This window comes from Podarcis gaigeae, assembly GCF_964106915.1.
Source record: "Podarcis gaigeae genome assembly, chromosome: 7".
Classification (NCBI taxonomy): Eukaryota; Metazoa; Chordata; class Lepidosauria; order Squamata; family Lacertidae; genus Podarcis; species Podarcis gaigeae.
Window position 1 is genome coordinate 3,011,672 of NC_139683.1, and position 14,982 is coordinate 3,026,653.

A 14,982-nucleotide genomic window follows, 5' to 3' on the forward strand; every position below is an offset into this window, starting at 1 on the left:
CAGACGCCACAAAATGTCCTGTGCATGGGTTTTTTTGTGGCTGGGTTCATGGGGCATCGCCAGGTGGATTTTTGTAGCCACTCTCTTTTTCTCTTCGACTCTCTCCCTAGCAACGTGGACCGGCCAGAACTCTGCCAGATCACGCTGTACGACTTCCAGAAGTTCCTGCAATACGACCAGAAGGTATTTGCAAAGAGAGGAGCGCTTAGTTAATTCTGCGGAGGAAGGTTGGGCTTGGGAGAGCCTCTCCTGCTCAGAGTAGCACGACAGAGAAAGATCCGCTTGTCCCATGAAAGTAACGCATTAACCAGTTTTCCTTGGTAACTGACAGCTGGCAGGTAGGACATTGGAGAACTTTTTGGAGCTGGCCGTAAATCAACCAACCGCTTGGTCTCTTGCACTGTGAAAGCAGCTAACATCATGGCAATGCTGGCTGGAATTATTATTATTATTATTATTATTATTATTATTATTATTAATACCCCGCCCTCTCTGTTGCTTTGCAATGAAGGTTGGATTTCTCCAATTAAAGCAATCACAGGATTCGTTTTCAGCCTGGAGAGATTTCACCCAGAGTCTGTTTGTGATGAGCTCTGATGTCGTTCATACTTACCTTTTTAATTATTATTATTTATAGTTTTTTATTGACATATATTCAAAGACGTACAGAAATACAGTACATACCCATTGCAAAGTATCTTTTTTAATAATATACTGAAATTAAGCAGCTACTTAATATAAGAAAGAGCAAGGGCAGAAAGGAGAATAAGAAATAACTAACGAGAGAGAGGGGGCCAGAAAGAGAAAGAGAAGAGAAAAAGGGATTAAATAAAGATAAAAGGCTATCTTTTCCAGCTCTCTGTCCTGCAGCCAGATAACAGCCAACCATTCTATCTTCTATAAACTAGTATATTTTTCAATCTTCAGATCCAGGTTTTACAAGTTCGTTTTCTCTTTCACGCAAAAATCATTACTGAACATTTGTTAATTTTTTACGGACTTACTTACTTACTTACAACGCTCCCCTCCTTATCTTTCTCTCCAGGAGCCATGGGCAAGTGACATTGCCAAAGTCCGGGAGTTCATGTGCAACTACCTCCGGGATCCCTTCAGCGACATGGCGGAGCCCTTCTTCCAGCTGGACGAGGTGGGTGGCACCCTCCCCTCCCCTCCTCACTCTGTGGGGCACCAGAAGTCAGCTCACCATAGAACACGCCCTGCCAGCTTCCATTCTGTAGACGCAACCACAGAAAGCGCACTTCAGTGTCTTCCAATTAACTCCAAGGCATTGCAGCTTGGATCTCGAGCTTCTTTGAGCTGAGATCTGCCCACAGGAGAACCCCATGGAAGGAGCAACAACTTAAAACGACCTGCTCTTCTCCTTGCAGCCCTCTGGCAAACATTTCCCTCCCCATAACCTCTAGTGGGAGGCAGTTTCCCTTTTGAGCAGAAGGAGCCAACTCCTGGAATTTAACGGCCTAATTGAAATTTCACTCATGTGTTCACGAGGCATATGACCCCGGTTCTGAAAGACCTACATTGGCTCCCAGTATGTTTCCGAGCACAATTCAAAGTGTTGGTACTGACCTTGAAAGCCCTAAATGGCCTCGGTTCAGTATACCTGAAGGAGCGTCTCCACCCCCATTGTTCAGCCCGGACACTGAGGTCCAGCGCTGAGGGTCTTCTGGTGGTTTCCTCCCTGCGAGAAATAAGGTTACAGGAATCTAGGTAGAGGGCCTTCTCGGTGGTGGCGCCTGCCCTGTGGAACGACCTCCCAGCAGATGGCAAGGAAATAAACAACTATCTGGCATTTAGAAGACATCTGAAGGCAGCTGCAATAAATGAATACCTGCCCTTATTGCCTTATGGGGAACACAAGAGCCCTTATAGAGTCCTTTGCAAGTTCTCCATCGGTCAGAGAAAATAACAGAGGCCAACCAGAGAATATTGAGAAGCAAAGCAGCTAGGAAGCCTGATCTTTATTGATCGGTTGCAACAGGGTGCTTCCTTCACACGCAGGAGGAGGAGGACCCCGAACCAAGGCGTGTCCGCCGTTATATAGACATTTTAAATTGCCCGCCCTGGAGTCCAAGACCACCCCCAGAAACTTCATAACTACACCAGAAATCTGAGAGCATTGTTTACTTCCTGTCTGGCAAGTTACCTGTTAATGCTCACTTGATTGGATACCCTGGGGAGCCTGGCCAGTCTTTTGTAATGACAAATACTTAGTTCCTGAGCCAGGTCACAGGCTCACCCTATTCAAACACAGACATACCCTTAAGACAGGATTTGCGAATGAAAAGACAATGGGGAGGCTTTTCCATTTGCAGAGAAAGGATTTGGTCAATTTGGGAGTCAAAATGGTTCCAGGGCTGCTGCTTCAGATATGTAGTTTATATATTTATGTACGTGTTTGCTTGGTACATTTATGAACATTTATTATATATATAAGACCTTAATTTTTTTATTTCACAACCCTGTTTAGGGAAGTTTTTAATGTCTGATGTTTTATTGCTTTATTATTATTATTAGTAGTAGTAGTAGTAGTAGTAGTAGTATCATTAATTGGGAGCAACAATTAATTAATTAATAGTGGAAAGAAGGACTCATGTAAATGAGGACCCTTCACCTGACTCCAGCCAGACCACATCTGCGGTTCTCACCTAATTCTGAGAGTCTTTATCCCATTCCCCAGCTGACCTCTAACAGGTTTCTACCTTCCCTTGGCTCCCTGCAGTTCCTGACGTTCCTCTTCTCCAAAGAAAACATGGTCATGGATTCCAGGTTCGACCGAGTGGTGCCGGAAGAAATGAACTACCCTTTGACTCAGTACTGGATCTCATCCTCCCATAACACGTAAGAGCATCCCAGGGCAACGGGGTCCTTTGCTCAGGAGGGCAGTCTCAGTTGTGTTGAAGCAAGGCTGCTGGGTCGAAGCACCAGAACTTCTGAACCCCGGCCCAGCCACAATGGCACAGCTGGCAGGGCCCCTGTGTCTTACGAGGGAACCATAGAATCACAGAATTGTAGAGCTGCAAGGGATCCCCAAGGGGAATCTAGTCCAGCCCCCTGCAATGCAAGAATCACAGCTTTAAAAACATCCCTGATAGATGGCCATCCAACCTCTGTTTAAAAACCTCCAGTGAAAGAGAGTCCACATTCTGAGGGCATTCATTCCACTGTTGCACATCTCTTATCCTGATGTCTAGCCAGAATCTCTTCCCTTATCCTTGGACAGCTGTCCATGGAGGCGCAGGTCTATTCTGTGTCCAGGGCAGCTGTCTACCAGCTCCATCTGCTACGCAGGATGAGACCCTCCCTGCCCACAGACTGTCTTGCCAGAGTGGTGCATGCTCTGGTTATCTCCCACTTGGACTACTGCAATGCGCTCTACATGGGACTACCTTTGAAGGTGACTCAGAAACTGCAATTAATCCAGAATGCGGCAGCTAGACTGGTGACTGGGAGCGGCCGCTGGGACCATATAACACCGGTCCTGAAAGACCTACATTGGCTCCCAGTACGTTTCCAAGCACAATTCAAAGTGTTGGTGCTGACCTTTAAAGCCCTAAACGGCCCAGTATCCCTGAAGGAGCGTCTCCACCCCCATCGTTCTGCCCAGATGCTGAGGTCCAGCTCTGAGGGCCTTCTGGCGGTTCCCTCACTGCGAGAGGTGAGGTTACAGGGAACCAGTACAGAACAACAAACCCTTGTGTTGCAAACTTAACACAACAAACAATACAAGCAACACGCGGACCAGTATACTAGATAGCACTGTAATTCTTGTTGCATAATATACATGATTTAGTAACAAAAACAAACCGTGTACACTTGTAAATTCTCTAATATATTTGAAATCAATTGAACACACGTCTGTCAATCATTAAAAGTCCACTGAAGTATAAGAAGACTATGGTGGAAACAGTAAGATTATCCGGGATCCCTGTCCGTTGTTATTCACCTACTACTTCGGCACCGTGAACGCCTAAAAAAAGTTTTACTGCTTAGCCCACAGGATAGCATCTATTATTTAGGTGTCTCTGCCTCTTACAGGTATCTCACGGGGGACCAGTTCTCCAGCGAATCCTCTCTGGAAGCCTACTCCCGCTGCCTCCGAATGGGGTGCCGCTGCATAGAATGTGAGTCTGACTTTCAGGGATCTTTGCCCGGTTTGGCTTCCGGGTGCCAACTGCTAGAAACCACAAGCTGGGACAGTTGCTCTTGGGTTCGAATCCTGATTGTGGGTTTCCAATTCTGGGCACTTGGTTGGCCATTGCAAGAACAGGATGCTGGACTCGACAAGGCAGTGGCCTGATCCTTCAGGCTCTTCTTAGGTTCTTAATTTGTTATTTATTTGGAGGATTTGTATCCCACGTTTCGGCCAAATGGGCTCCCAGAGCGCCTTGCATAGAGTCAATTAAAGCAAGACAATTTGCACATCTCAGCCAGTGTCTCATAGCACTTGCTTTTCCAGGCAGTGGGCAAAGAGGGATTTTGCAAACCAGTCCTGGTCTGTGGCTTTCTGTGCCGTGTTCTCATTCCATCTCATAGCTCAGAAGCAAGCAGACTGGGATTAAACTGAAACCTGCTACAGCCTAGGAAGTTAGGCTGTTAAGTGAGAGTTCTCCCGAGCATGCACAGTTATTTTCTGTAAGCACTGGCTAACCTCAGCTCACTCTCTCATATCTTATACTAAAGGGCAGAGATTCCAGCAAGATTCAGATGTGCCTTTCTGCTCTTTGCCACCCCCCTCAAAAAAGGAGAGAGACAAACAGATGCCTTCATTTTGTGTGTGTGTGTGCACATTTGTGTGAGTGTGTGCCTGTAGCAAAGGGCCGGGCAATCTATACATCATTATTATGGTTGTTACCTGATTGAAGAAATCCTGGCCAATGAATTGCGTGAACTGGGAAGTCAATCAAATAATTAACTGATAAAGTTCCGCATCTGAGTATAAACCAGCCTTCTCCAACCCGGTGCCCACCAGAAATTTTGGACTACAGTGATGAGAATTGTAGTCCAAAACCTCTGGCAGACACCAGGTTGAAGAATGCTGGTATCCACAAAAATTGTGCAGCAAGAAGCATAGAAAGGGGGAAGCTTTTAAGATGACTCTGGGCACTTGCAGTTTTTAATAAGCACTGGTGTTAAAGACAAATATATATATAAAACCTTCCTGGTTGGTGAAAAAGAAATTCCATCTTAATGAAAAGGGCAATTAATCTAATCACTAATTCAGTACCAAATCCTCTCCACCTACAGTGGACTGTTGGGACGGTCCGGACGACCTGCCAATCATCTACCACGGCCATACACTCACCTCTAAAATCAAATTCTTGGACGTGCTGCACACTATCAAGGAACACGCTTTTGTCACCTCTGAGTAAGTGATTCTCCCCCTCCTCTCAGCCCTTTCCTCTGCCTTCTCTTTCCTAAGAGAAGGGAGTGTTTGGTGCCTGTTACCCATGATTCTAAGAGGGACACGGGTGGCGCTGTGGGTTAAACCACAGAACCTAGGACTTGTCGATCAGAAGGTTGGCAGTTCGAATCCCCGCGATGGAGTGAGCTCCCATTGCTGTGTCCCAGCTCCTGCCCACCTAGCAGTTCGAAAGCACCTCAAAGTGCAAGTAGATGTACCACTCCAGTGGGAAGGTAAACGGCGTTTCCGTGCACTGCTTTGGTTCGCCAGAAGCGGCTTAGTCATGCTGGCCACATGACCAGGAAACTGTACGCCGGCTCCCTTGGCCCATAGAGTGAGATGAGCGCCGCAACCCCAGAGTCGGCCACGACTGGACCTAATGGTCAGGGGTCCCTTTACATTTACCCTTACCCATGACTCTTGGAAAATTTGCTTGTGCAAAGCTATTTCCCGGGATCTCCGGGAAAATTGGAATCAGTGATGCAACCTCGGAGGCTATTTTTCACTGATCTAAAGGCGTATCTCGAGAGAAGCATCCTGTGTTATGTTGCTTGTGTAGGAGTGTGGAAACTCAGCAATACAGGTGTCTCAGAAACGCGGGTGTTTTCCTCTTGCGCTGTGCCATCGGAGCAATTGCATGGTGTGTGAACAGGTGAAACCTCCTGATGTTGCCTCAGGCTGTCGGACTGGGGCAGGGGCCTGTCCTCTCGCCCTCTGTGTCGCACAAGGTTCGGGGACAGGGCTGTGCCGATGATGGCACGCTGCAGGTGTCTCGAGGTGCACCTGGTTGAGGCCAGCTGCCTTTCGCCTAGGTTCCCCGTCATCCTCTCCATCGAGGACCATTGCAGCATCGTGCAGCAGAGGAACATGGCTGCACACTTCAAGAAGGTCTTTGGGGACATGCTGCTTACCAAACCGGTGGACATCAACGCGGACCAGCTGCCCTCACCTGCCCAGCTGAAGAAGAAGATCCTCATCAAGGTAACGGGACTCTTACCTGCCCTTTCTTCTCAACTGCACTCTTAGTTTAGGGGTCAGCAAACTTTTTCAGCAGGAGGCTAGTCCACTGACCCTCAGTGGGGAGCCAGACTATATTTTGAAGGGAAAAAAATGAAACAAACTCCTATGCCCCACAAATAACCCAGAGATGCATTTTAAATAAAAGCACACGTTCTACTCAAGTAAAAACACCAGGCAGGCCCCACAAATAACCCAGAGACGCATTTTGAATAAAAGGACACAATCTACTCATGTAAAAACACCCACTACCGAGAAGGCCCTCTGTCTAGTTCCCTGTAACCTCACTTCTCGCAATGAGGGAACTGCCAGAAGGCCTTCGGCGCTGGACCTTAGTGTCCGGGCAGAACGATGGAGGTGGAGACACTCCTTCAGGTATACAGGACCAGGGCCATATAGGGCTGTATAGGGCTTTAAAGGTCAGCACCAACACTTTGAATTGTGCTTGGAAACGAACTGGGAGCCAATGCAGATCTCTCAGGACCGGTGTTATGTGGTCCCGGTAGCCACTCCCAATCACCAGTCTAGCTGCCGGATTCTGGATTAATTGCAGTTTCCGGGTCACCTTCAAAGGTAGCCCCACATAGAGTGCATTGCAGTAGACCAAGTGGGAGATAACTAGAGCATGCACCACTCTGGAGAGACATTCTGTGGGCAGGGAGGGTCTCATCCTGCGTACCTGATGGAGGTGGTAGACAGCTGCCCTGGACACAGAATTGACCTGTGCCTCCACGGACAGAATGACTCCCAGGCTGCGCACCTGGTCCTTCAGGGGCACAGTTACCCCATAGAGGACCAGGGAATCCCCCACACCCACCTGCCCCCTGTCCCCCCAAAAACAGTACTTCTGTCTTGTCAGGATTCAGCCTCAATCCGTTAACCGCCATCCATCCTCCAACCGCCTCCAGACACTCACACAGGACCTTCACCGCCTTCACTGGTTCTGATTTAAAAGAGAGGTAGAGCCTTTGGCAGCCTTTTGAATATCCAGGCCAGCGTTTGCCAACCTGGTGCCCTCCATATGATTCGGACTAGAGCGGCGCTCATCCCCAGCCAACATCTGGAGCCCTAAATCATCTGGAAGGCACCAGGTTGTTGAAGGCCGGTCTAGTAATAATTCAGCTGGTAGAACATGAGGTTCTTAATCTCAGGGTTGCGGGTTCAAGCATCGCTTTGGGCAGAAGATTCCTGCATGGCAAGGGGTTGGACTAGATGATCCTTGGGGTCCCTACAATTCTGTGATTCTGTCCTTTTCTTCCAGCACAAGAAGTTGGTCGAAGGGAACCTCTACGAGGAAGTCTCCTTGGCCAGCTACTCCGAGAACGACATCAGCAACTCCATCAAGAACGGCATCCTTTATCTCGAGGACCCCATTGACCACGTGAGGCTCTTGCTTTCTCCCGCGGCTCAGGGGGTCCCTCGCCTTGTGTCCCACCCCCCTCCGTTGCTCTGACCCTCTTTCCCCTCCCTTTCAGCAGACGTGGAGCCCGCACTACTTTGTTCTGACCAGCAACAAGATCTATTACTCCGAGGAGACCTCCCGCTACCAGTCCAACGAGGACGAGGAGGAGACGGAGCAGAAAGAGGTGCATTTCTGGAGTGCTGCAGAGGCGCTTGGCTGGGAAGAAGGCAGTGGGGTGCTCCCATTTTAACTGTGGCAGGGAGTTCCACAGTTAATGCATTTCTTTGTGTCCTGAACTTCCCAACGTTCAGCTTCGTTGCCCGTGAGTTCTAGTGAGCCTGAGCTTGGGGCAACCCAGCCAGATGGGCATGGTAATAATAATAATAATAATAATAATAATAAGAAGAAGAAGAAGAAGAAGAAGCATCTCCACCTCCATTGTTCTGCCCGGACACTGAGGTCCAGCTCCGAGAGCCTTCTGGCGGTTCCCTCACTGCGAGAAGTGAAACTACAGGGAACCAGACAGAGGGCCTTCTCGGTGGTGGCACCCACCCTGTGGCACGCCCTCCCACCAACGAGAACAACAACTATCAGACTTTTAGATGAAGGCAGCTCTGTTTAGGGAAGCTTTTAATGTTTGATGCATTACTGTATTTTAATATTGTGGTTGAAGCTGCCCAGAGTGGCTGGGGAGGCCCAGCCAGATGGGTGGGGTAGAAATAATAAAAAATTATTATTATTATTATTATTATTATTATTATTATTATTACTACAGTGGTGCCCCACAAGACGAATGCCTCGCAAGACGAAAAACCCGCTAGACGAAAGGGTTTTCCGTTTCTCGATGCGCTTCGCAAGACGAATTTCCCTATGGCCTTGCTTCGCAAGACGAAAATGTCTTGCGAGTTTTGCAATTTTTTTCGCTTCCCCCCTCTTTTTCTAAGCTGCTAAGCCGCTAATAGCCTTTTAGCTGCTAAGCCTTTAATAGCTGCTAAGCCGCTAATAGCCGTGCTTCGCAAGACAAAAAAACCGCTAGACTAAGAGACTCGCGGAATGGATTATTTTCATCTTGTGAGGCACCACTGTATTATTATTATTATTATTATTATTATTATTATTATTATTATTATACTATAGGGCTCTTCTTAGTTTTTTATCTTGACCATCACAGTCAGCTCCTGTTTCATACAGGTGACACAAATTCTCCTGCCTCCACCCCCAATGTTTGTTGATATGCGTGCCTTCCCCCCCCCCCCCGAAGATGCTTCAGCAAAGTCTGAAAAGGACATGAGGATATTAAACCTGCTGTGGCTTCTTCTTGCTTCCCATTCTCCCACCCCTTTGCCACTGAACCCCCTCTTTCTTTCTCCCCCCCCCACCACCTCCCCTCGACTTTCCTTTCCCCTCTCCTGCCGCCTTTGGGCTTTTTAGGAGTTTAACAACAACGAGCTCCACTTCAGCGAGAAATGGTTCCACGGCAAGCTGGGCGGGGGCCGCGACGGGCGGCAGATCGCAGAGAAGCTGCTCCACGAGTATTGCACCGAGACGGGCGGCAAAGACGGCACTTTCCTGGTGCGGGAGAGCGAAACCTTTGTGGGCGACTACACCCTCTCCTTCTGGTAGGTCGTGTCGCGAGAAAGAGCTCAACCCCAACCCCTGTCAGGGTGTGAGGATGCTTAATCTGGCCAGACATCTTGAAAAGGAATGGTCTGTTCTGGTCTTCTTATTTCCACTTTCTACCCTTCTCTCTCCCCATTATTATTATTATTATTTAAAAGAAGCCATCCTTAATTTCTTCCCTTCTCCTCTGAAAGGTGACAGTGACGTTTTAACTGCGAAAACAAAACACATCCCGGCAAAACCAGAGAACTCTTTTCTTGATTGTGCAACATGTTGGAACAGGTGCAGATTGGAAGCAAAACTTGTATATTTGGCTGAATAAAGTTTAAATTATCGTGAGAAAAGAAAAGGACACCCAAACGAAAGGCTAATAATAATAATAATAATAATAATTTTTAATTTATACCCCCCCCAAAAAAAATCTGGATGGTTTTCCCCCGCCACTCTGGATGGCTCCCAGCAGAATATTAAAAACACGATAAAACATCAAATATTAAAAGCTTCCCTAAACAGGGCTGCCTTCAGATGTCTTCTAAAAGTCAGGTAGTTGTTTATTTCCTTGACGGGAGGGCATTCCACAAGAAGGGCGCCACCACCGAGAAGGCCCTCTACCTGGTTCCCTGTAACTTGGCCTCTCGCAATGACCACCCCCTCCCACAGTTTAAAAAGCCATAGGTTTGTTAATTAGCCGAAGGCAAATTGGTTGTTTGTTTGTAAGTTGTTTTGCGTTGCCCAGGACAAGCTAAAGTGACTAATTTAATAAAGAAAATGAATGAAGAATCCCATTTTTTTATTTTTTTTAACCAACAACCAAAACACAAACAGTGAAAACAAACAGTGAGAACCCCCAAGCAGCTGATACACTGGGTATACATAATCAATAATAACATATTCAAATCAACCATATGTACAATTCTGTATACCTTAACACTCCTCCCTCCACAAGGTTTATTTAACTTTTAACATTTTAATTGCCCCAAATTGTTCAAACCTGCCCAAATAATTCAATATTTTCTCAAACCAATCCTCTTCCTTCTCACTGACCTTAGACCCTTTCATTTTATGTCTCAGTTAGATATTCTAAGATTATAATATTTTTCTTTTCCCCCCTCCATTGGTTCACCCCTGGCTCTTCTGCATTTTCCCAATTACTCACTTAAAACCTGTCTGGCTGCAATTACCATCAGTTTTACCCATTTACATTCCTCTTTTGTTTCTAACTCGGTGCTACTCAGGCTAATAAGAGCCATTAATTAAAATATTTCTACTTTCCTACCCACAATTCCCCATATTTCTATACCAATCTGTTTCCAGAATTCGTTAACTAACGGACAATCCCACCATATATGAAGAATCTTGTGGCAGAGAGTTCCGTAGTTTAATTTCTCACCCTTCCTTCCGCAGGCGTTCCGGCCGTGTCCAGCACTGCCGCATTCACTCCCGGCAGGAAGCCGGCGCCACAAAGTTCTACCTGACGGACAACCTGGTCTTTGACAGCCTCTACAGCCTCATCTGCCACTACCGCGAGGTGCCCCTACGCTGCAACGAGTTCGAGATGCGCCTGACGGACCCCGTGCCCCAGCCCAACGCCCACGAGAGCAAGGAGTGAGAAACCTCGTCCCTTCTTCCCTCTTCCTCTCCCCTAACCTCGGAGACATGGGTCAACAGCCCGGCTTTGGGCAGAATTTGCTGTGGGCGTTGGGCGAAGGTTTTTTAGGTGGACGCAGGGCCAGGGAGCAGAAGGCTGCAAGTTCAGTCCCTGCTGGCATCTGCCTGAAATTCTAGAGGGCTGCTGCCAACCAGTGTGGGCAGAACTGAGCTAGATGGGCCAACAGTCGGTATACGTCCTGTGTGCCTCTGAGCATGCGCAGAAAGCATTGCTTGCACCACTGTGTAGTGCATGGGGAGGCAAGCTAAGGCCCGGGGCTGGATCCGGCCCAATCGCCTTCTAAATCCAGCCCACGGACGTTCCGGGAATCAGCATGTTTTTACATGAGTAGAATGTGTCCTTTTATTTAAAATGCATCTCTGGGTTATTTGTGGGGCATAGGAATTCATTCATTTCCCCCCCCCCCCAATACTAGTCCGGCCCCCCACATGGTCTGAGGGACAGTGGACCGGACCCTTCCTGAAAAAGTTTGCTGACCCCTGAACTAAGGCACGGGTAGGCAACCTAAGGCCTGGGGGCCGGATCTGGCCCAATTGCCTTCTAAATCCAGCCCATGGACAGTCTGGGAATCAGCATGTTTTCACATGAGCAGAATGTGTCCTTTTATTTAAAATGCATCTCTGGGTTATTTGTGGGGCCTGCCTCGTGTTTTCACATGATTAGAATGTGTCCTTTTATTTAAAATGCACCTCTGGGTTATTTGTGGGGCATAGGAATTCGTTCATTCCCCCCCCCAAAAAAAATATAGTCTGGCCCCCCACAAGGTCTGAGGGACAGTGGACCGGCCCCCTGCTGAAAAAGTTTGCTGACCCCTGGTGTAGTGATACCCAGGCTCCATGCATCTCGGCTTACAGACACCCCCCCCAAAAAAAAAAAATTCTGAAAAAGATAAAGCAGTGTGAAAATTAAAAACGAGTGAAAATCTTTACTTGGGTTCCCTCTCCTTTTAAATTTGGGGGTGTTCCGAAAGGGGAGCAAAGGGGGGGGGCCACCCAGCTCAGGACCGCCTCGCAGCCCCCTTGCTTTACCTGGCTTCCAGAGCAACCGATCAGGATCACACCTGGCGGTGGCTGTACTGATGGAGTCTTCTGTCCCTGCCAGGTGGTACCATGCCAACCTCACCCGCCTGCAGGCGGAACACATGCTAATGAGAGTCCCGCGAGATGGAGCCTTCCTGGTGCGCAAGCGCGGCGAGCCCAACTCCTACGCCATCTCCTTCCGGTGAGCCTCTCCTCCGTCCCCCAGATGCAGCAAGGGGGGGGGACGCGTGCCCAGAAACCCGCAGGAGAAAGTGCGCGCATGTGTGTCCCTACATGTGCATGGTGTTACGTTTTGGGTCTGGGAGCTACTGAGGCTAAAAAGTGTCAGGGAAAGGGGTACTATACTGCGAAATAAGCTTGATTACCTCCTGGCTTTGAAGATTGCGTTTACTCTTTTTTTAAAAAAATGATATTTATTAAATTTTCCATTTTAACAATAAAAAAAACCACATTATAAAACATTACAAATTATACAATCAAAAAATCTCAATACTCAATGCCAAGTGACATATCTTTTGGGTGACTTCGCATGCTCTGAAGTTCAGGGAGTGATGATTTAATATTGTACTGCATTCCTTAATTAGTCAAATAGTCCCAGTAAACATTTCTGATGTCGACCCTTCATTTATTTTTAACAGCCTCTGAGTTTGTTTGACAAGCGGGTTAGTTCTTTGTAGTTTTGTGTGAAATGTTTTAATTCAGATTGCGTTTACTCTTCAGCTTTTTCTTCTCCCAAAAGTGTCCCCGCAAAGCAGCGGGTACGGATTTTTCTTCGGGGTTTACTCCCAAATGAGCGTAGCTGCAAAGCAGCAGAGGTTTAGGGTCAGAGGTTTCCCTCTCCTAGGTGGGCCCCTTCCCAGGTGGATGAGCCCCTTCTGCCCCTCAGGTAATAATAATAATAATAATAATAATAATAATAATAATAATAATAATAAATTTATTATTTATACCCCGCCCATCTGGCTGGGCCTCCCCAGCCACTCTGGGCGGCTTCCATAGAAACCAAAAATACAGTAAAATATCACACGTTAAAAACTTCCCTGAACAGGGCTGCCTTAAGATGTCTTCTGAATGTCAGGTAGTTGTTTATCGCTTTGACATCTGCTGGAAGGGCGTTCCACAGGGCGGGTGCCACTACCGAGAAGGCCCTCTGTCTGGTTCCCTGTAGCTTTACTTCTCGCAATGAGGGAACCGCCAGAAGGCTCTCGGAGCTGGACCTCAGCATCCGGGCAGAATGATGGGGGTGGAGACGCTCCTTCAGGTATACTGGACCGAGGCCGTTTAGGGCTTTCAAGGTCAGCACCAACACTTTGAATTGTGCTCGGAAACATACTGGGAGCCAATGTAGGTCTTTCAAGACCGGTGTTATATGGTCTCGGCGACCGCTCCCAGTCACCAGTCTAGCTGCCGCATTCTGGATTAGTTTCTGAGTCACCTTCAAAGGTAGTCCCACGTGCATTGCAGTAGTCCAAGCGGGAGATAACCAGAGCATGCACCACTCTGGCGAGACAGTCTGCAGGCAGGTAGGATCTCATCCTCCGTATCAGGTGGAGCTGGTAAACAGCTGCCCTGGACACAGAATTGACCTGCACCTCCATGGACAGCTGTGAGTCCAAAATGACTCCCAGGCTGTGCACCTGGTCCTTCAGGGGCACAGTTACCCCATTCAGGACCAGGGAGTCCTCCACACCTGCCCGCCTCCTGTCCCCCAAAACAGTACTTCTGTCTTGTCAGGATTCAACCTCAATCTGTTAGCTGCCATCCAACCTGAGGTAAACTCAGGTTTTGTTAACAAGGTGCAAAGAGCAACCTGTTTATTTCCATTGAGGAAACTCACTGATAGATTTTTTTTGGGGGGGGGGTTTAAAAAAATTCAAAGATCTTTATTGAAACTAAACATATACATACCGTATTTTTCATCCCATAGGACGCTCCGTCCCATAGGACGCACCTACTTTTTGGGGGGGGAAATAAAGGAAAAAAAATTTTCCTTTATTTCCCCCCCCAAAACCAGGTCGGGGAACAGTGGGATGGCGGTGCTGCGCCTCCCCGCTGTCCCCCGAGCTTGTGGGGCTGGCCCATGTCTGCCTGGCGCGAGGGGCGCTCTGCTTCAGGGCGCCCCGCGCGTCGGGCGGCAGGCTACAGTCCGCAGCATGGGGAGCCCTCTGTTTCAGGGCGCCCCACGTGCCCCCCGGGTGCGCAAGGCTTGCCAACACCAGCGCGGAGCACGGGGCGTCCTCCGAAGGGCGCCCCGTGCTTCGCGCTGCCAGCTGCCGCCCGCAAGCCTTTCGCTCCCGGGGGGAGATCCCCCGGGTGCGCAAGGCTTGCGGACACCTGCGTGGAGCACGGGGCGTCCTCTGGAGGGCGCCCCGTGATCCGCGCTGCAGACTGCTGCCCGCAAGCCTTGCGCTCCCGGGGGGAGATCCCCCGGGTGCGCAAGGCTTGCCAACACCAGCGCGGAGCACGGGGCGTCCTCCGAAGGGCGCCCCGTGATCCGTGCTGCCGGCTGCCGCCCGCAAGCCTTGCGCTCCCGGGGGGAGATCCCCCGGGTGCGCAAGGCTTGCCAACACCAGCGCGGAGCACGGGGCGGCCTCCGAAGGGCGCCCCGTGCTCCGTGCTGCCAGCTGCTGCCCGCAAGCCTTGCGCTCTCGGGGGGAGATCCCCCAGGTGCGCAAGGCTGGCCAACACCAGCGCGGAGCACGGGGCGTCCTCCGGAGGGCGCCCCGTGCTCCGCGCTGCCAGCTGCCGCCCGCAAGCCTTGCGCTCTCGGGGAGAGATCCCCCAGGTGCGCAAGGCTTGCCGACACCAGCGC

General features: G+C 49.1%; 1 protein-coding gene across 1 annotated transcript in view; it reads left to right on the plus strand.

The window, feature by feature from the left end:
• The window catches only part of LOC310849100 (1-phosphatidylinositol 4,5-bisphosphate phosphodiesterase gamma-1-like), an 88,413-nt gene that overhangs the window by 43,232 nt on the left and 30,199 nt on the right, over positions 1-14,982 (plus strand). Inside the window, exons 7-17 of the mRNA XM_083748990.1 lie at positions 111-183; positions 1,046-1,147; positions 2,741-2,859; positions 4,057-4,142; positions 5,266-5,386; positions 6,235-6,403; positions 7,701-7,820; positions 7,918-8,025; positions 9,273-9,460; positions 10,866-11,066; positions 12,232-12,351. Of these exons, the coding sequence (XP_083605116.1) occupies positions 111-183; positions 1,046-1,147; positions 2,741-2,859; positions 4,057-4,142; positions 5,266-5,386; positions 6,235-6,403; positions 7,701-7,820; positions 7,918-8,025; positions 9,273-9,460; positions 10,866-11,066; positions 12,232-12,351 (1,407 nt within the window). The remainder of the gene's footprint in view (positions 1-110; positions 184-1,045; positions 1,148-2,740; positions 2,860-4,056; positions 4,143-5,265; positions 5,387-6,234; positions 6,404-7,700; positions 7,821-7,917; positions 8,026-9,272; positions 9,461-10,865; positions 11,067-12,231; positions 12,352-14,982) is intronic.